The 20807-nt window shown below is 33.3% G+C and overlaps 3 protein-coding genes across 6 annotated transcripts; 1 reads left to right on the forward strand and 2 right to left on the reverse strand.

Annotated features, from left to right (window-relative positions):
• Positions 1-2024: 2024 nt before the first annotated feature.
• Positions 2025-3773, reverse strand: LOC7485749 (uncharacterized). The gene is made up of 2 exons (XM_002299869.4): positions 3321-3773; positions 2025-2614 (listed from the first exon to the last, which is right to left on the reverse strand). Exons 1-2 carry the CDS (start codon positions 3628-3630, stop codon positions 2319-2321), a joined length of 606 nt encoding a protein of 201 aa, XP_002299905.2. The 5' UTR covers positions 3631-3773; the 3' UTR covers positions 2025-2318.
• A 2265-nt stretch (positions 3774-6038) lies between these two features.
• LOC7465146 (translocation protein sec62) lies at positions 6039-11864 on the forward strand. 2 transcript variants are annotated; one of them, XM_024593782.2, is made up of 6 exons: positions 6077-6230; positions 6418-6472; positions 7221-7535; positions 8216-8417; positions 10723-10951; positions 11340-11864. In XM_024593782.2, the coding sequence occupies exons 2-6, from the start codon at positions 6461-6463 to the stop codon at positions 11602-11604; spliced, it is 1023 nt and encodes a 340-aa protein (XP_024449550.1). In that variant the 5' UTR covers positions 6077-6230; positions 6418-6460; the 3' UTR covers positions 11605-11864. The 2 variants fall into 2 exon arrangements, with proteins under 2 accessions (XP_002298400.1, XP_024449550.1); XM_002298364.4 differs by lacking the exon at positions 6418-6472 and having other exon boundaries at positions 6039-6230.
• Positions 11865-12393: 529 nt separating this feature from the next.
• On the reverse strand, positions 12394-17357 carry LOC7484033 (nuclear transcription factor Y subunit A-1). Of its 3 annotated transcripts, none has more exons than XM_002299870.4 (6): positions 17015-17357; positions 15869-16138; positions 15312-15418; positions 15100-15168; positions 13797-13961; positions 12394-13227 (listed from the first exon to the last, which is right to left on the reverse strand). In XM_002299870.4, the coding sequence occupies exons 2-6, from the start codon at positions 16134-16136 to the stop codon at positions 12790-12792; spliced, it is 1047 nt and encodes a 348-aa protein (XP_002299906.1). In that variant the 5' UTR covers positions 16137-16138; positions 17015-17357; the 3' UTR covers positions 12394-12789. The 3 variants fall into 3 exon arrangements, with proteins under 3 accessions (XP_002299906.1, XP_024453900.1, XP_024453865.1); XM_024598132.2 differs by having other exon boundaries at positions 15327-15418; positions 17015-17348; XM_024598097.2 differs by having other exon boundaries at positions 15869-16177; positions 17015-17348.
• Positions 17358-20807: the final 3450 nt, after the last annotated feature.

Genomic DNA, 20807 nt, shown 5'->3' on the forward strand with positions numbered 1-20807 from the left:
AGAAAAAGAATGATGTGTTGCTCCTAACACCGTCCTAGATTGTGGAATTTGATAATCAGATGGCCCAGCATGTGCCTTTTGAATGGCACAGGAACCATCATGCGTTGCACATGCCAGTGCCTTTTTTTTAATAATATTTAACCTTTTAAAATGTCTAAATAGTCCCTAGATCAACCTAAAAATAACAAAAAAAAAAAGAGTAAAAACCAAAATACCCTTGAAACCATGAGTATAATTTTTTATTATTATTTTAAGGGTAATATCGTAACTTCACTGTTAAAAAATTGAAAATACAAAAAAGCCTCATTGAGCAAGTTTAATGGTTGTTTGTTCAAAAAGGTATAATCGTGGTTTTACCATGCAAATACTAAAAAGACAAAAAAGCCCTTGAACTGAAGATATATATAATTTTTGTTTTTAAAGGCAACAAAGTAATTTAACTATGAAAAAAAAAAGTATGTTGACCAATTTGTCTGAACCAATCTTGTAATGCCCAATGTATCCCTTGAAAAAGACGATTCTACCTCGACTAGTTAGGCTTTTGGTTTGTGTGAAGAAAGGGACAATTCACTTTGGTAATCCATAATGAATTGTCTTAGAAGCTATAGTCAGATCTCCTTTAGTTTTTTGTTTTTTATATATAATAAAATGTTGTTGTTTATCCTTTTTTTTTTCAAAACCAAATCATATGTATTTGTAAACGTAACCAATGAAGTACACACACATAAAGGACAACAAAACAACATAATCCAAAGTCAAGTTGTATGATTTTTCATGTATGAGCACACCCAAATCTATAACACATCTTTAGTAATGACATGTATATTGGAATTGATGTATTTTTTTGAACCTTTAACCCATTCTTGCTTGATGTAACAAAAAAAATTCTCCTCTTGTTTATCACATGTATTCAGATATGAGGTTATTTGGTATTTGGATGGTGATTAATCACATATTTGGATCAATATTCCCTTCTCTAAAGCTTAAAAAATGTATAGTTAGTGATAGAAGTCCTAGCACCAGTAAAAACAATCCTTTTTTGTAGGAATTTAGGAACTATTCAATAATAAAGTTAGTGACTTTAAATAAAGAATTGTAATAAATAAATAAAAAGAGCTTTAAATTCTAAAAAAAAGATATTTGTTCTTATTTTGGTATAACAAATGCTCTAGGAATTAAAGTATGAATGTCTCGAGAAAAGAAATTGTGATCTCTATATCTGGATGATTCAAGGAATATTTATAATCCCTGAACTTTGTCATTTTGATGGAGTGGAAGAGTTGAAGAGTCATTTTCTTCTAATGATATTAATGAGAAATAAAAATCTCTTACACATCATTAATAAGGGATGCATATTCATTACACGTCATTAATAAGATGAAAATGTGATATGACTTTGGGAGACCATTTATACACCTATAATATAGAAAGATGATTATTCCTTATATGAATATTTCATGCTAGAAGTTATAAGAATGAATAAACGAAGCTTTATAACTTTAACATGGGTTTATAACAACTCTCGGACCAATTAGGCTTCACACGTAGCCAAGCCCAAGAGAGGTGGGTCTAGCAGCTTGCTAGACCCAAGTTTACTCGGGCACAACATCTGGCCGAATCCAAATATGTTGGGTTTGGCAGCTCATCAGACCTACACTTACTCAGCCTCAGCGCGTGGCCAAACCCAAGTATGTTTGGTCTAGTAGCTTTCCAAATCCAAACTTACCTAGTCTCAACTCGTGATCGAATCCAAGTTTGTTATATCTGACAAGTTGCTAGGTCTATGTTTATTTGGGCTCAGTGCATAGTTGAACTCAAGTTTGTTGGGTCTGGTAGGTCGTCAGGTCTATGTTTATTTAGGCTCAACTCATGGCCAAACTCAAGTATGTTGGGTCTGGTAGGTCGCCAGATTCAAGTTTATTTAGAATCAAAACATGATCGAACCCAAGTATGTTGACTTGTCGGTGGATTGCCTTCTTATTATTGGTTCTTTTTAGAATAGCTTTTAGGCTTTTTCAATGAGCTTCAAAAATACTGATTCATCAGCAATGTTTCTACTGAACAACAAATAATACAGGCTGATCTTTAAAAAGAATGGAGAGAAGTGGAGTGCCCTGTTTTTTCTCAATATTATCCTGTTGGCTCATAAATTTTCTTAACATGATAAGCAGAAAAACCGCACTTCTCTTTACATTTTCTGAAAAGTTGAAACATTTCAAGCCAAAACTTGACTAAAAGCATATCTGATAGATTCATATCCAAAAGAGGTTGAAAATAAGTTCTTTTAGAATTGAATATTTGCTCCTCTGTTTTGCTTCTTAATTATTGCCACCTCCAGAGCTTTGTATAAGAACTTCAGACATTAATGGCAGCAGCTGCAAAATAGCTTCTTTGGGAGGTTTTCTTTCCATTGTAGTAGCAGTGATTGCTTGAATTGTTTCAGGTTCTGGTTTGGGTAGTGGTCCGTCTACGGATGGTTGTAGCACTGTAAGGAAGAATATGTTGTAGAAAATTGTGAAAAGAAAGAGAGCTGCAGCTGTATATACCAGGACAGACCCTGAAACTTCCGGCACTTCTTCTGTCATTTCATCTCTTGTAAGTTTCACGTCAGAAGCTGAAATCAGGTTGAAGAAAACATGTTTCAGCGTAGACGGTATTATCAGACCATTAGGCATTGCCTTCTGATCATATTCATAATCACTCACCCCTAATGCTCGTAATTGGTAGCTTGAATGTTAATACTGATTAATTTGTTGAAGGAAATTCAGAAATTTTATTTATTTGATCAGTGATTACAGATAAAATATCTTGTTAATTAGCACCCATGTGAATATCATCAAGAGAGCAAAACTATACTGCCCTGGAATTCATTGTTTGCAAGTTAGACTAGCCTGTAGCTAGTTTTCCTCTTAAACGCAATGAATGTCAGTATTTGCTTATTTACTGGAATCTATCCATCTCTGATTATCTACTCGTGAGGACAACTTTCCAGAGAATTGACAAATTCAACACCAAAAAATATATATATATATCCAGATTTGTCAAGAAATGTTTGCGCAACTTGATGAAATACTACGATTTTCAAAAAAGACAAAAAAAAATGCTGATAGGTAATGTGACATTTTGGAACTGCTTGATAATATGATATTTTGGACCAAATAACACAGGCAGCCAAAATTCCATTAAGGAAGTTCAAATTCTTCTTCGAACAAATTGATTGAAATTTAAACTTAAACTGATTGCAGCTTATCAAATTGTTTATTTATACCTGGGATATCAGAGCATAAACTGTCATTGCAGTTATAGAAAGAGAGAGGTACCTCTTATCTTTGGAGAGCTGATTTGTTTCTCAGAGAAGGCTTGGAGCTGCTGGTCAAGTTTTTGAAGGGCTTCTTTGGCCTTATCTGAGTCTATCTCATATTTTTCCGAGTCTTTCTCTACTGCGTGGACAATAAAAGAAGGTACCAAACAAGATTGGTCTTTGCTTGTTCTCTTGAAGCCATGACCATATACAGGTGCTAGCCACAGAGAAACGACTGGTGTAGTCTTCTTGTTAGTGAGCCAAGAGAGTCGAGGAAGTGGTGATTGCTGCCTAATATTGCAGAGGGAGAGACAGCAGAAAGAGAGCATCTGAACGTACAAGAAAATGAAACCAGAGCCACTTCATCAACAGCTAACGATAAGGAGTTGGCTAGAGTGCAAGCATGGTGTATGGCAATTGAAGCTGGGGGTAATCTGAGCTCAGCTGTTCAGGATAGGATTTGGTTATTCCATTTTTTGGCTAGATGATAAGCGAGGAGCTGATTTCTTTGGGACATAAGGCAGGCCTGGGCTTGCCAATTGGGCTTTCATCATCCGATAAATCATTGGGTGAGTCTTGTGCTCTAAAAACTAACAAATGGGCTTAACCTTGTTCTATTCAAATCTTTTCCCCCCTCACATGTTTCCACCAAGTATAGATTAATCTTATTTGTTTTGTTTTTAACATATTAAAATAATATTTTTAAAAAAATATTTTTAACATCAAAATGTTAAAAATAGTGGTGATGATTACTTTTTCAAAGTATTTTTCACTCGAAAATGCATCAAAATAATATATTTTATATTTTTCAAAAAAAAATTCTGACATCAACATATCAATACAATCAAAAAAATTATTTTTTTGTCCAACGATGTTTAGGCAGTGTTCTCAAACGCTACTTAAGCCCATTACAATAAAGGATTGTTTGTTTTTGTGATTATCTTATATAGAAAATGTTATACTTTGATCTTATTATATGTTATCTTGATCGAGGTAATGCAATTATAGATATTGGGTATAACATGAACTATATGAAGGTACTTGAGTGATTAAGAAAGGATTCATCATCCTATGTAAATTAGAAAAAATATCTCACCTGTTCACAAATAGTATTGATTGAGAACTTGTTGACCAAGATGAAATTAGATTTAAAAGAGTTTTAAATCTTATTCAAACAATTAATGACTATTAGAGAGAAAACATGATTTAACATGGTAAATATACTACATACTTTACTGTTAAAGAAAAATATTATTGATGAAAGGATATTAATTACATTGAGAAACCGGTCACTAGAATGTTAATTCAAACCACTAATGATTTTTCTAATATTTGGGGGATCATAACACGTTTTTAAATAATGTATTTGATTTTCAAATATAAATTAATCAATTATTGAATTGATAATAAATTAAATTATTTAATTTATTTAATTTTATTTAATTGAAATTATACTTTATATTTGAGCTAATATATTATGAACCTAATGAGTCATACACATTAAAAATTATTAGTCAAAAATTAAATTGGTATGATTTAATTAAGTAGTTGATTAAAATATATTTTAGAAATTAAGAACTAAAATATAAAAAGTACATGGATTATATTTTCATACCTAGAAAAATCAAGTAAGGACTTGATTGAGTTAATTCTAAAATTGTCCTTAATTAATATATAAATATTATTAAGTAGCAAATTAATATTTTTTAATTTATAAAGTTTTTCATATTCCTTTATAAAATAATAAATTATACCTCTTATTATGAGCGGGTTATCCGTTAAATAGAAAAACTATGCAAACACAAATATAGCTACTGTTTCGGCTATATCTGACTAGATTATTTGAATCTGTCTAGAATTTAGTATTTTGGCCAGCATTTGGCAGAAATTTAAAAAAAAAATGCATCCCCAACAACAACAATTACAACAATGGGTTGTTGTTGTGGCCTTCACCCCAGTAATATCAGGCGCTGCTAGAAGCCCAGTGTGAGGCAGCTCCTTACTTTAATGCGCTTAGGTAGAATTTGGGAGTGCTATTCAATTTTTTTAAAAAATATTTTTAAAATTAAAATATAAACACGTTTTAAGTAGCATTCAGTATAGCAAAAACAATTGCTTTTCAATGTATTTTTCACTCAGAAATATATTAAAATATTATTATTTTTTAATTTTTTTTCTAACATCAACATATTAAAAAGATTAAAAAATACAAAAAATTAATTTCAAATATAAAAAATTATTTGTTTGTTAGGTAGCATTCCCAAACGCTAAATAAGTCCATTACAATAATGAGTTGTTTGTTTTTAGGTTGAAATCGTATTTTATGACTTTTTAAAATTTAATTTTGCTTGAAATTATTTTATCTATATATATATATATATTTAAATTATTTTAATGTGTTTATATTAAAAATAATTTTTAAAAAATAAAAAAATATATTATTTTTCTATATTTTAAAATAAAAAACATTTTATAAAATAAATCCTAGAATCCAAACAAATCTAAAACGAATAAAATATCTACAATATCACAGAATTTTTCTTTTGAGAGGACATGTCACTCAGACTTTTTTACATAATAATAAAATAAACTTCTCAAACCATTGAATTTGCAACTTCGTTGAGTAAGTAGAAAGAAAGGACTCTTTTTGTGGTTCCGAACTTGATTATGATGACGTGGCGTAGTTCAACTGGGTTAGGTTTGAAAAGAAAGACAGAAACATGACGAAAGCCAAGTAAATAAAAAAATAAAAAATAAATACAGAGAGAGACAGAGCCGACAATAAATAAAACAGAAAAAGAAAACACAAACGTAAAAGCACACAAAGATGAAGAAATCAGGAGGGGCAGCAGACAAGAAAAGGGTTCGAAGATCATCAGGAGCTGTACCAAATGGCACCAGAGATCTAAACTCTGATACCCCTCCTAGGGTTTGTCTTCTCTTTCTCTCTGATCTTGGTTCCCTTTGTTTTCTTTTCTTTTAAATGAAGTTATTATCTTTATGTTACAATTCATGTAATTGAAACTAGCGTTGCAATTGTAGAGTTTTCTTGTGCTTGTTTAAAGACATATGCGAAAAATTTGACTTTTTTTCCTTCAATATTCATGTGTGTTTAGGGAATATGAATAAGGTGTTTTCTTGTAAAATGGGACCTGAAAGATGCAAACTTTGGTAAGGGCCTGATACTTTTGTCTGTGTTTTTCCTTCCCTGGAAACCCATGCCAAGAAACGAATTTATGGTCTTTAAAGTTTCATTTTGGTTGTCAAAACAAAAGGGGAAGTTAAGTTAGTCCTGTGAGAAAACAACCCATTGTGCAATTTTTCAGTAATTTCATTTTGTTTGGCAAAATAAACGGGGAAGTTAAATTGTTAGTCCTGTGAGAAAATAACCCATTGTACAAATTTTCAGTCACATTGTAGTACCTGATTGAGGAAATCGTAGTGTTTTCATTGGTATACATTAGTGATCATTGTTTGAATTCTTCAAAAAAATTTAAATGTTTTTATCTTTCTCCATCATTGTACTACATTTCTAGGAATTTCCATGTGCTGTACTCTCATGATCCTGAGCCTTGACAGTGTTTAGTGGCATTTAAGTTCTTGCAAAAACCTTATGTTAAAACCGTAGCTAGCTTGTTAAAACTTCCATGAACTGTTTTCTCAAGGAATTTGCTTTTAATGTATATCAACCTTTTAAAATCTGTGGAAAGGTTGCATGTGTTGTTCACTTGTACATTTTAAGTTCATGTAACTAGTAATGGTGGTTTATGCCTTTTAAGTCATTGCTTGACATTCATCCATATTTGGTGAATGGTTGGTGTGACTAACTTTGGGCCAATCATTTTTATGCGTAATAATGGTTCTCAATTTGATTCCTTTTCTAATGTTTTCTGACTTCTATGGTTGTTTCTTTCTTCAGAAACAAGCTGCAAAAAAAGATGTGTTTCAGTTGTTTGCCGAGAAGGTAAGAGATCACAAGGGTTTGGTTTCTCGTTGGGCTGTCTTACAAGAGACACGTGTTGAATATTTTAGAGGAAAGGATTTTGTAAGCTTTCTGAAAAATCATCCAGAGATTAAAGATATATTAGAGTCAAATAAGAATTTAGAGGTTGAAGAAATTGTTGATACTTTATTAAGTAAGAACCTTTTAGTGCGTTGTGATCGTGTGGTGAAAACTGTTCGTCCTGGGAAGAAAAAGCTGTCTACCTGGCCAGCACATCTAGAGATCTTTCCTGTAAGTTGTTTCCTTTTTTGCATTTGGATGTTTAATATGAAAAGTGATATTTTAATTGATTGTCTAACCTACTTGAATTTCTGACTTCACTATGCAAATTGTCAATTATCATATATTTAACGTATCCTTTTTTATTATGAAATGTTAATGCTAACTACTATTTTCTATATGATTGGGGTAATTGACTTCTTAGAGACCAGGACTTGTATGAATTCTCTTGATCATATATTACTCTCTTTTGCATTTTGTAAGTCTGTTGTGTCAATGATATGTTGCCCCTTGCATTCTTCCAAGAATGGATGTGCTTTGTGCTTGTATTATCTTGCCCCAACACATTCTGCATCTCTGTATCATTTATGTCAGAATGTTATTTACTTTCTGTGGTCAGACCAGGCCTTCATATCCTTTCAATAACAGGACAAATTTGAGTTCCAGGGATGAATATGGTAAGTCGCTAGATTGTGCTTACTAAGACGTTGAGTCTATGTGGAAAAGCTAAAAGAAGTTGGAATGGGAATTATAATTAGAAGAATAGAGAAATTAGAGAACCAGTCACCCTTGCATCTCTATCCATGTCAGTTGGATGTTCTTTTGTCTTTTTTTGTAGTCAAAGAAATTAAGATCCTTGTTTTATATTGCCTCTGAAGCTCAATTTATTAACATTATTTTGTCCTTTGCAGGATCAAGTGTTTTCAGAAAGTGATTCCTTTTTTGCGTGGACGTTCGTAAAACAGAGGCCGTTATGGCAGACACTCCTCTCACTTTCTTGGCCTGTGCTGACTCTTGCAATTTGCCTGTTTCCTATATACCCACATGGGTGCAAGCTATTAATCCTCTACTCTTGTGCTGGACTTCTTTTGCTTATTTTCTCACTTCTTTCATGTAAGTACTCCTGGGCTCATTTTTTATTGCTTCATATTTTTTTTACTGCATTATCAAACCCTAGTTTAGAGTTGCCTGATTATGTTTGCTAAATCAGTATCATCACGCATGGAACAAAATTTGACCAAATTTTTATGAAGTTTATTGATTGAAAATCTATATTTCTCTCGCAAGCTTCTTATAATTTTCATATTTGAAAACCAGAACCTGCCACTTATGTTGAACTCCATTTTGTGTTTCTTTGTTTTGTTGTTTTTCTACCTCAAATTTCCTCTGTGAGAGAAATTATTGTACTGATGTTATGAGAGAAATATTGTTATCAAGCCCAGAGAAACTTGTCAGCTATGGGTGTAAATGCATACATGGACATTCTTATTTATTTGTTATAGTTATTAGTATCTGGAGTTAATGTAAAGAGATACCCCTTTGTGTGCTAGTTTCAGGACATGTGGGAGTACTTTTATTTTTGGGGATCAGTAGATACTTATAGAAACATGGTTTCCTAGCACTCTATTATCGTGAAAAGGCCATCATCCTAATGCTCTTTTAATTGCTATTTTCCCTCCTTTTTTTTGCAAAATTAACAATATAACATTTTAAACTTTACGATTGATGGGAGATATGATTTGCAGACAGTATTTTTGGCCACATTAACAGATACAGCAGTTGTTGGGGATGGTACAGAGGCCTTCATGTGTGTATTTATTAGGCATTTCTTTCTGTTGATAATTCTCCTCTACTACAGTCTATTTGCCATTTGGCTTTGGTTCTTTTCTGCTCTTTGAAGTTGTGGTTTTACCTGGCTGCAAGGGGCATGGTGTGTTTTGTTGGCAGTGGAATTTTTTTTGTGTGTGTTGGGGGGGTTGCCTGCTTGCCAATTACTGTCTCTATTCTGGGTAACACTTGTTAATGAGAGTGGGTCTATGGTGCATAGCCATGGTCCAGTTCAAGAGCTAACTCACTCATACAAAATCTATGAAAAAATGTGATCTTTTTAGCCAATACTCATAACCTCTTTTGCTTTTGTTTTATTCGGTTTTCCTTTAACTTCTAAATTTGTTTTAACACGTTTGGTTTCTCTGAGGCCTAAGAATTTACTTGGGATGAATTCTAAAATAAGTTGTTTATGAACAAATCCCTTCTCGGTCTATAGCAGTCAATTCCACTGCCTTGTCTTTCATCCAGTTCAAATTGAATTATTTAAGAACTAGTGTTCATTCTGATTTCCATAACATATAACTGCATTCTCAATTTAGATTATTATGCATAACTAGGCTAGAGGAGATGAGTGATGAAGAGCATGTGGCTCAAAATAACAACAGAAAGAGGCCAAAGATAACATTCCCCCTTCAACTTGGTTTATTTTATGAATAATGAGCTCAATATTTAATGATGTTTAGAATGATCCCCAATGATTACACTTGTATGAGACTTGTGCAATGATGGTGGAAGCTTGAAAGTGATGGTGGGTTCTGGCAGACAGACAATCACATGGAAATATGGGTTTTAGAGAAGAAGGATGGACTTGAGTGGTGGTGTTTGCATTTAGGAACCAGTTCCCCAATTCAGTTGCAAAATGGATTGTTGTTGATGTTTTTGTGAATGACATTTATTGTCATAAAGCTCCTTATCTATGATATGACCAAATTGTTTTTGTGAGGCAATTAATAGTGGCATCATTGACCTTTTGAGATTGGAATGTAAGGTTTGGATGCTCCTGTTTCTTATAAACCTCTAGAAGGTGTGCTTTTGTTTTCTAGTGGAATTTGGGGCTTCTGAGTTTGTTGGGACATCAGGAATGGTTTTCTTTTGATGTCACCTTTGCAGATCATTGTGGAATTTTCCATAACTAAACTCGTCATGGAATTTTCATTATCATCAAATCAGCTTCAGTAGTCTTAAATGACATTCATCCATATTAATTAATCTTTTCAAGAAGGCAATCATGATTGTTCAAGCCAGCTTCCATATCTGATATATTTGAGTTAGTGCTCTGTAACTGGTATGTGAGAAACCACTGGCATGATGATCTTTCTCACTGAGGTGGTAATCAGAATGGGAATGAAGGCAAACAATTTCCACCTAAAGTTTCTGTAATTGCTGCAGTTTTCTGGTGCTGCAGTAATTTTCTAGAGTCCTAAATTCTGTATGTGGATGGTTTTTCATTCTTTATACTAGTCTCGTGAGTCTACATTATGGTTTTTATTTTACCATTATTCTCATTATATTTGACAGTGATAACTAGTGCTGAATTATTCCTTCAACTGCCTTTAGGGGATATTAAGGTTCTCTGTTCATTTTGCAGTGAGAGCAACAGTATTCGGTGCTTTATACATCATTCTTGGAAAGCGTGTTTGGTTATTCCCTAACATCCTTGCTGAAGAAGCTACCTTGGGAGAATTATTCCGTTTATGGCCAAACAAGGATGAGGAGGAGAGGCCCAAGTGGACAACGAGGCTTTTCTATGCATTACTAGCTGTGCTCGTTATATTACTGCTGAGGCACCATGCTCCCGATGAAGCTGCCAGAGCAAGGTGAGTACGCCTGTTGCTAAATTTAGTAGACTGAAAAAAACTGTCTTTCCCATTTTGCCCTAAATATGGTTACTCAAGGAACAAAGATGATTGTGGAAAACTTGAATTACAGCGAAATGTTTTCACTATCTTTTACATGTCTGTTTTACTTGTTTCCAAGCTAAGACTGCAGAATCAAGTGGTCCGTGTATTTTTTTCTAGAACTATCAAGTTGCTGTCTTGCTTTGTCGGTGTAGGGTATGCTATTCTTTTGGGGGTATAATATAATTTCACATAGTGCCTTGATTGGGAACTTCTTGATGGCATTCTCATAAAAAAATTGCAACGATGAACCCTCTTAAATATTTGTTTCCATGCTTGAGTCTGAAGTGCAATCTATGTCCTGCAGGTATCAGAAGCGGATGTCCAACATAATTGACGATGTTCTTGAGTGGTCTCCAAGTTTGGCGCTGTCTGGAATGATGGAGAAGCAGCCAACTTTGGTGAATGCCACAGAACCCAACGATTTTACAGATTCTGGTCAAACAGACTCGGAGAAGGTGCCTCCAGCAGGTGATGAAGGTGGAGAAACCATCTTGGAACAACACGAGGATGAAGAAATCAAAAACATAGAGGATGCCGCTGATCAACATCAGCATCAAGATCATATATGACAGTAGATCAGGCCATAGCAAGCAGAAGACAAATATACTACCTTCTTTGGATTCCATCTTAAATTTCAAGTGTAAAACTGTGTAATCAAACAGTGAAATAAAATAGTTTTTGATCGTTCCCTCATTAATAGTGAGAATAGATTAGGGAATTTCTGTAATGAAGAGCCCTTTTACTATATCATATTGGCTATGCTTTATGCTTGCGCCAAGAGTGCCGGGCCCTTTTTTCAGACGGGTAAAATAGATTCGTGTTACTTCAAGTTTTAAAATTAGTTATATTTGCTCTTCTAGATCAATTTTGAGAAACTGACTAATAGTTTTAATTTTGTGAGATCGAGTGTTTTATTTGAGCCATGTGATTAGAGAAAATAAATAACCAAAAACTCAAAAAGAGAGTAGTGGAGAGATGAAATCTTCAACTGATTTTTCTCAGAAGTTTATTTTTGAAGCATTTTCGTGTTCTGGGAATTTTAGGTTTCTAAAATAAAATTTAATTTTCATCTTGGTTCTTGTTTTAATTCTCTTATTAAATCTGGTTCTCGTTCTTTTTCTTCCTACATCAATCTTATCAATCCACGCGGCATAATTAAAATAGTTGATTTCTTGAAGTAAACATCGCTGATAGTGACAGATTTGGATGGAAGGAAGACGCATAACCATTAATCAAAATGCAATGCCAACTGTCGGGAATTGACGTGCGCAGACAGGGATTTCAAGGCGGAAGATTTCGACTTCAGATTGTGGTTGGAGAAATCATGCGCATAGTAAAAGAATTGCAAAACCTCAATCAAATGAAATAACCAGTGCTACATTGAATTGCAAGTGATCGAACAAGACAGTTTCAATTTTCAAAGTTAAACTAAAGAGCTGATAAGACTAAAACCTATCCAGACTACTTCTAGTTGAGTTTCCTTGACAGTTGTGTGTACACAGGAAAAAGAAAAAAAGTGAGAGAACGAGAATAATGATGCAAGCAACCCGTTGGCCGACAAACGAAGCCAACCACGGATTCGCCATCTCTTCCCTCTGTTCAAGCCACAAGCAAGAAGATGAAAAAAGCCAAGAATGATTTGCCGCCTGGCAATATATTGTCAGGTGCGTGGTTGCCAGATAAGGGAAGGATTCAAGTTTCTCTACTTGTGTGAATCAACCCTCCAGTCCTGGCATCCACTTAGCATGCACGGTTCACTGGTGGGCAGAAGACGTTTTGGCCTGCTTCCTCAGCTGCCGGCCTGGATGATCTTCATCCTCGTTTTCACGTGAACGGTCTCCGTCCTTGTTTTCACCCAAGTACAGGCCATATGTAGAGGATTGCAAGCCATGGTGGTTCTGATAATGGCCATCTCTATTTGCATACCCATAAGCTTCAAAAGTGTCATGCACTTGGGACGCCCTTGCTTCTTTTTGACCATCAGAGGATTTCAAAGTTTCAACAGAGTCAGAGGAGAATGGTTCAGAACCTGATGAACTCCCTGACTGAGATGCACGAAGTGGACCAGAACCATTGAGCTTTCTTTCAGATGTGTTCTTGGAAGCATCATCACCACTTTTCTTCGCAAAACGTCCTCCAGAGCTCCTTTCCCTTCTAATAGCATGCTGGTGCCGAGATTCATGAAGATATGGCTGAAGAGTGTGTGTGTGTGTGTGTGTGTAGAGAGAGAGAGTATCACCAGTTTGCCAACCAAAATGTTAAATATCAAACAATACAGAAGCTAGCAAATATCTCATTATCTAATCCAGAAAACACCATTCCAGGATTTCTATAGGATCATATACCAAAGAAGAGTAAAATCTCATCCACTTAGCAAGAAGCTTGCTTGTATGGTCACTACCAATTACATGAATTAGTATGACATATCAGATTCTTACAGTTCTTGGTCAACATTAAAAATAACTTGAAGCCCCCTCAGGACAATTCTTAAAAACTCAAATGATTGCTGGAACATTATCATGATGCCTAACTTGATGTTACTAAAGAGAGGAGTTTTACATAGACCTTGTTAACTAAATGATACAAAATGCAAGCTAAATAATTGCTTGAGACTCAATACAGAAGCAATAAACAAGAGGAAGTTAATTAGTACATCTGCATTATGTGTGCAATATAAAATATCAGCATATCATCTCACAGTGGAAGACAATCTGAAGAAAAAAATGAGACAGAATATCCCAACTTGGCTATTTGAATGTACCTTTCTAGATTTTATCAGCTTCTTCTCAACCTCAGCTTTTGCACGTTGCTGTCTTCGCCTAATAATCCCCGGGTATTGTTTGGCATTCACATAAACCGGTTCCTGAGCCACCTCAAGGGGCAAGAGCATTCTGGCATGTGGCATTCCAACAAAATGAGGGTAACCCTGACCATTGAATGATTATATCTGTTCAGACAGATGTCTATAACAGTCCAAGTTCTGAACACATGGAACAAATTAAGAAGAAGAAAAAATTAAAACACAGCTATTGATTTCTGTTTGTAGGCAGCAAGTGGTAAGCATATTGGATAAATATCCCAACAGATTCCCAGGGAGCACAGCTTCCTCCTTACTGTAGGCAGATAAGGAGCATGTCATAATTATGGTTTATTAACGTCTCGTTCTGGTAAGTATCTAGAATTGAGTGACAAATTTGCTTTCCCCCCCCCCCCCCACTTCTTTAGAACATAAAATGTATGTCAACAGCAAAACTTTGTCGATTAGGCAAAAAAGTCGATCCATCCTCACCCACTTCCTATCAAGAAAGAAAATACATTTACAACTTCCCAGAAACAAGCAATCTGGTAGAACAAGTTGCCCTTCCAAGACTTTAATATGAATTGAAAGCATTCCCTTTTCTTATAGATAATAGTAAAAGCCAAACCACTGGAATAGGTCATGTTAAACTTTTCCCCTTTTGTTAACTTTTAATAATATATTCAATGTTGACAAAATGAAAAATAAAAAAGTAAGGACAGGTCAGGCCACAGCCTCCAAATCAAAAGAACTAAAATCTAATCAGCTGCTCAAAGAAGCAGACATTGGAAAGGATATGTGCAGAGCTATGCTTGATCCTTTGAATTTTCGAGGACACACAGAGTGCACCGTCAAAGAATCTTTTGGCCTTTATTTTTTGCATTCCAAACACAATAAAACTCACATCTCTCCTTTTCATCTAAATAAGATTTATAAATTAAAACTTCTTTTTCTGACAAGGACATGATTACTCTAGAACAATCAGAAAGATCAAAATTTTCCAAAACCAATGGAGATACGAAAACTGTAATTGAGCTAAATGAATTCATAATTCTTTCATTAATGGAAAGTTTATGATGTAAGATCTCTATACGATTTTGACTCGCAAAGAAAATTACCATTTTTCCAAGAACCTATGGATAAAAGTCTTGGACTTCTAGTAATGAATAAACAGAGAATATTGTCAGCATACAAATCCAAATATCATTCCACAAAGTATCAAGATATGACTGCAGGGGTATGGGAACAAAGTGTTAAGCTTACATACCAGAGGCTGATGTCCATAAGCCATCATTCCGCTGTAATACGCATCCTGGTATGGATTCGATGCACATGCCTGCAGAAAAATAGAAATCCCTTCCAATGCTATGTAAGGATGATTTCATCAAATATACAGTGTCTACTTTCTACATATGAATCAGTCAGCACAACAAGCTCAAAAAACAATAAACTTTTCATATGGAAGGAACAAGAACTCACAATAGAGTGACTAACAAGCTCAAACTGTGGAGACTGGGAGAGGCCATCATGCGTTCTAGTCATACTTGACACAACACTCTGAAGATTTTGGTAATGTAAACCATTCCCTGTTAGAATTAAGGAAAAAATGTCTGAGTAGCATTGAACCAAGATGCCGCATCTTTCCAAGCAAAAGAGAAGAAACATTGCATTGACAAAACATGGCCCAATTATTATTATTTGTCTAAGAGCATAGTACCTGTGGCCTATGCTACATATGTTTAAGTCATGTTTAGTATCCGTAGAAATAGATTGCACCTGATCCAGTTATATAGTTGATTCAGACACATTGGAGAACAGAAGGTATTCATCTACCATATTGAAAGAAAAACAATTTCAGAAAATGAGAAGGTCAAAATTAGTAAATTTAAAGTGAAAAGAGCTGGCCACAAAACCAAACAAAAAAAAAGAGCTGAAATATGTAGGAACCAAGTATTTCCTAAAGGGTTAGGCAAAGAGTTGATGCAATAGAAAATATTCCTTCTATGCATTTTCTGCAACAAAATAGTTAGCAGCACCTAATTGAGACGATGCAGTGGCTTGGGAATCTTTGTTAGCATCAGCATCTTCCTCGTTCAATCTACCACTCGACAGAGACTGATCATCATTTGATTCTGAACCATTATGTCCTTCTGGTGTGGTTAAGTTGGATGCATTTCCCCCAGTCATGGCAGGAGGTATGGAACTATAACCGATATTGCGCCACCAGGGTTCAGAGTTAACGGTGTATTCAATGTCCTTCAGATCAGCATCTAGACCATTTGTGTTCTCAGGCTTTGACCGCATGCCTTCAAAAAATTAGTTTATTAGTTCTCGATCTCGATTTCCTGCCCAGGAACAGGAAGAATGTAGCGGTAACAAGTGAGATTGACATAGTAAACGTGCTAGAGGAAACAGAACTTGGTATAAAAAAGAAACAGAAAAAACAAGCATATTTTTCGAGTGTGCTGGAGAATAAATACTGTGCAGATCATGTCCCAAAGGCTAGCTTCTGTTCATTCTACAAAGTAAAACATTCACTGTCTAGTGTCGATCTAATAGCACGAGGAGAGAAAAATAGAGTGGTGGTTTGCTACCAGATTACGAATAAAGCTTTCCCTCAAAACGGATGAAGCAGAAACAATTAATTACATGAACATGACGAGCTTATGTCACCAAACTGAAAACACAGAATCATTTCAACAATTCCGCAGATTCAAATTATGCCACAGTGATATTAATTCATGAGAGAGGCAGCAGCCATGAGCCAAAAAAAAAAAAAAACCATGGAGGCAGCAGACTGATAATGTGGAAATCTTCTTTGTTTCTCGACATGTCCACTAATTTAATCACATCAAACTCTCTTGGATTAATCAGAAATCAATTAATCAAGTTCGTCAAAACCTCCACGTAGCCAAAAAATACTACAAACTTTAGTTCTGCCAAATTTCTCAATTTCAATTTAATAATCAAAAGTCCCAAACTTTCTTAGCAACCAAAGACGAAGAAACCCAAATTCAAGTTCCCTTAATAAAAAAAAGAAAAGAAAAATTCTCAAGGAAACAAATCAAAGAAGTGGTGAATTGAGGAAAGAGAAAATCAGTTAAATTCAAGAAACGAACTATTCAACTAACTGCAAGATAGGAGAGGAGAATCTAAAATGAGAAAGTGAAAAAGACACATACCGGTAGAGAGAGAGAGATGATACAGAACACTAGATTTTGAGGGGTTTTAATCAAATGGTCTGATGCAGTTGCGATTCTCCAGGAAGGAAGGAGCTATTTTTAAGTGCAGTGGTTGTAGAAGAGGAAGAGAGGAAGGAAGACAGGGCTGTTTCTTCGTTTTCCTTTGCCTACTTGACCTCTAACTCTAAGAGGAGGACGGAACAGGACAGGAGACCTTACATAGTTCCTCAGCTTGAGGTGGTGGTCTTCCTCTACTCTGATATGTTCACTTCCCTTCTTTCCACGTTGCCTCTTTTTCCGGGACACCTGCCCGACCTATCTACTGGCCACTGGCACCCCCCTTTTCCAGTTTTTTTCTCTCTTTTCTTTTTACTACTATAAAGTTTATAGTTTTTTCGTTTTTTTCTATGATTTACTCTTTTTTTAATACAATTTGTTTTTTTTTTCTCATGTTCAATAGACTTTTCTATATACATTTAAATTTAGAAACCTCTTCACCCTTGTATTTTTCACATGATATAACCACTCTTTAATGGTTAAACACTTGAGAAACAAGGAATGAACAAATTTGATGACCAACTTTATGAAATTTTTAGGCTATTCTATTCTTTTTTTTTTATCTCCCCTCTATATTTTATTTGAAATTGTAGTGCAATTTGTTTTTTTAAAATATTATTTATTCAAAAATATATTAAAATTATTTTTTTAGATTTTTTTAATATCAGTATATTAAAATCATAAAAAACACTAAAATAAAACATCAATTTAATATATTTTAAATAAAACATATTTTTAAAACACATAAAAAACAAAAATCACTAGAAGTATGGCAATGTCAATAAAAAAAAAAGATAAAATGATAAATGCACGTGAAATCATGATGCAATAACAATGTTTACATTGTTGCAATGTATCCTGGATGGTGGTTTTGTTTTTTTATATTATCACATGAGATTAAAAGAAACTAGAAGTTTTTTTTTTAACTGTTCACATTTTCACATGATGCTATGGATTGTAGCAATGTTTTTTCAATTTAATTCTTAAAATTTTATTTTATGTGATTTAGCCATTTTGAGCCCAAATTAGCATCAAATTGAATTTTTTTAGGAGAGAAGTTTGAATTAAAAGATAGGAAACTAAAGTGAAAATGACGACATAATAGATAGAGGATTAAAAATTTGTTTCAAAAAATTATTTTAGTCCCCTATCTTTTTTATCTATTAGGTAACCGGTCCATGTAATTTTGAAAATTCAATTTTGATACCAAACTTTATTTTCCTTGTTTTTTAGTCTTTTTTGGTGAGATGAGAGAGAGGGAGTAGCCAGATCCCGGTGTAGAGAGAGAAAGTTGTCGTTGGTGATGATTCCAACCACCAAAACAATCGATTTTTGTGTCGAATAGTTCCATATAATGAAGAAAGTTCAGATCATGTTTTTCTTCGCCTTGAAAGCGTCTAAAAAAATAAATCTTTGCTTAGGAAGATTTTGGGTTTTGGGTTGGTTTTTTAAGGTCACGAATTGGTTTACCAAGGTTCTTAAGGTGTTTTCTAGGTATATTGAGTAAAAAACGGGTTGAAAATGGATTTATTGTCAAAAAATCTAAGACCCTATTTTTTTCAATTACCACAATGGCTGGATTTTAGATATTCATGGATGACACGTCGTCTATTGATGTAGGCAACACGATTTTTTTTTAAATTATTGGAGCGAACGACATTTAAAAAAAAATAAAGGCTCGCATGCTTGGGCCTGGCCCTGCAGGCTATTGCTTGATGAGCCAACAGCTAGGCCTGGTTTACCAAGCCCGATTGCGCCTAGCCTAATTCTTTTATTTTCTTAAAAAAAATCAATTTTTTTAATTAATGCGTAATGTTATATGTATTTTTTAAAATAATGTTTTGGTATATAATTCAATTAATACCTTTTCTCTGTGATTTTTTTCGCTTATTTAGCATTTTTTAGATTGTGATTATTTTTTAATGATATTGGGCGTATTTAATTTTTAAAGAGGTTGGTATGATTTATCTGTAAGTTTTTTAATTATATATAAAAAATTAATTTTTTTTAATTATAAGTTTTTTAATATATGCAATCTTGCAATAATATTTTTTTTCTTTTATTTTATTCACTAAATCTTATCTTGATTAACAAATTCATTAAATACAATCAGGTAAATTACACTTGTTGTGATATTAAATTTCTTGCTTTACGTTTGTCTTTTGGTTTTTTCAATTTTGTTTTTATTTATTGTTGATGACTTCTTCTTTTTATCATTTCTTTACGTGATGGTTATTGGTTTGTTTAGTTAGATGCGGGTATAAGTTTTTCGATTTACTTCTAGAAATTTTTTATGTAAAAAACACATTGAAAAATTCTACTTGTTCAATTTCTTTTTATTATGTTTTGATGTTTAAATTTGATCTTTATTCCTATAATTGTTTATTTTTTTCCATGATCCTTTTATAAAAGTTTCATTGTTTTTAATTTCATTTTTCAATTCAAGTTTATAGTGTATTTTTTTCACATTGGTCTTCATTCTTTTGATTTTTATCCTTTTGTTATTATTTTTATTCTTTTCAATTTAACTCTCAAATTGAAAATTTATTGTTGCCCTTCGATATTTGTTTTTTGTAATTTTAACCCTCATTCTTTTTATTGTTGTTTTTTTATTTTGGATTCTTTTGTGTAGTTTTTTTTTATGTAATTTTAACCCTCACAATTGTTTCATTTATAATACTTCTAATCTAATAATTCAGGTCACGGTTTAAAAAGTTAATAGGGATTGAAATCTTTATTTGTCTTTTTTTTTAACATCATTGTTCGAAATTGTTTTTTATTGTTGCCTAATATTTATATCATATTATCAAATTAATCAAGATTTAATTCACTTGTCAAATTTCTCTTACTTTTTAAAAAATATAAGTGTCTCCTGAACTTTTTTTTCCAGGTTAAAAAAAATTGATCCAGTCCATGGTATCACGTAGACCACCAATCTAGCTCAAACTAAAGTTGGAATGCAAAAATTTAATTTGATTTTTCTTTGTTATATTTTTTTCCTGAAACACATAATCATGCAAGTGATAAGTCTAAAATAAATTCATTTTGAAGGGGCATTCACTGCCTGAATATTGCATAATACTGATGAAATATTTTGTCGATGTTTAAACACTGATTCTGTTGAAAAAAAATTAATTATGAAATCGTGGACAAAATTATCATTGGAAAACATATTGTCGATGATTTATATATTGTCGGACATATAATCACCGATAGAATTACAGAAGAAAATAATGCATTAAATAAAAAACAATTATCGGCATCCATTCTATCTGTAAATTCATCGGTGATTATGGCATATTACAGACATAATAAACCGTTGGTAATTACATCGGCGATCATATGCATATTACCAATAGAATTAAACCTTCAGAGAATCACATCTAACAATGGCAAGTACTATAATTTATGTAATTTCATTTGCAACTGTCAAAGGAAAAGTCTTATAATTTTTTTCTAACTCTTTGAAACTTTATGGGGGAGTTGGTTTGCCGGTCATTCCATCAATATTGTATTACAATTTTTAAAATATGTAAATAAATAAATGATATATAAAAAATAAAAAAGGATAACATAAAATAAAAAAACCAATTTATATTATTAATTTTAAAAATATCATTCAATACAATTTATCTAGTGGACAAGAGTTGGAGGAGGAGGCGAAGGCAGATTTTCATGTAAACGAGGAGAATTTATCAATACAATTTTTCAAAATCTACAAATCATGCATTTATAT

The sequence above is a fragment of the Populus trichocarpa genome, chromosome 1 (assembly GCF_000002775.5).
Source record: "Populus trichocarpa isolate Nisqually-1 chromosome 1, P.trichocarpa_v4.1, whole genome shotgun sequence".
Classification (NCBI taxonomy): domain Eukaryota; kingdom Viridiplantae; phylum Streptophyta; class Magnoliopsida; order Malpighiales; family Salicaceae; genus Populus; species Populus trichocarpa.

What these genes read in the sequence shown, in the direction of transcription:
- LOC7485749 (XM_002299869.4), bottom strand. Translation starts at nt 3,630, where the DNA reads ATGCTCTCTTTCTGCTGTCTCTCCCTCTGCAATATTAGGCAGCAATCA. An exon ending in CAGCTCTCCAAAGATAAGAG is followed by an intron (nt 2,615 to 3,320) that starts GTACCTCTCTCT and finishes ACCTGATTTCAG; the next exon opens with CTTCTGACGTGAAACTTACA.
- LOC7465146 (XM_002298364.4), top strand. Translation starts at nt 6,129, where the DNA reads ATGAAGAAATCAGGAGGGGCAGCAGACAAGAAAAGGGTTCGAAGATCA. An exon ending in ACTCTGATACCCCTCCTAGG is followed by an intron (nt 6,231 to 7,220) that starts GTTTGTCTTCTC and finishes TTCTTTCTTCAG; the next exon opens with AAACAAGCTGCAAAAAAAGA. An exon ending in TATTTTCTCACTTCTTTCAT is followed by an intron (nt 8,418 to 10,722) that starts GTAAGTACTCCT and finishes TTCATTTTGCAG; the next exon opens with TGAGAGCAACAGTATTCGGT.
- LOC7484033 (XM_002299870.4), bottom strand. Translation starts at nt 16,136, where the DNA reads ATGCGGTCAAAGCCTGAGAACACAAATGGTCTAGATGCTGATCTGAAG. An exon ending in CACTGCATCGTCTCAATTAG is followed by an intron (nt 15,419 to 15,868) that starts GTGCTGCTAACT and finishes TAATTCTAACAG; the next exon opens with GGAATGGTTTACATTACCAA. An exon ending in CTTATGGACATCAGCCTCTG is followed by an intron (nt 13,962 to 15,099) that starts GTATGTAAGCTT and finishes TTCAATGGTCAG; the next exon opens with GGTTACCCTCATTTTGTTGG.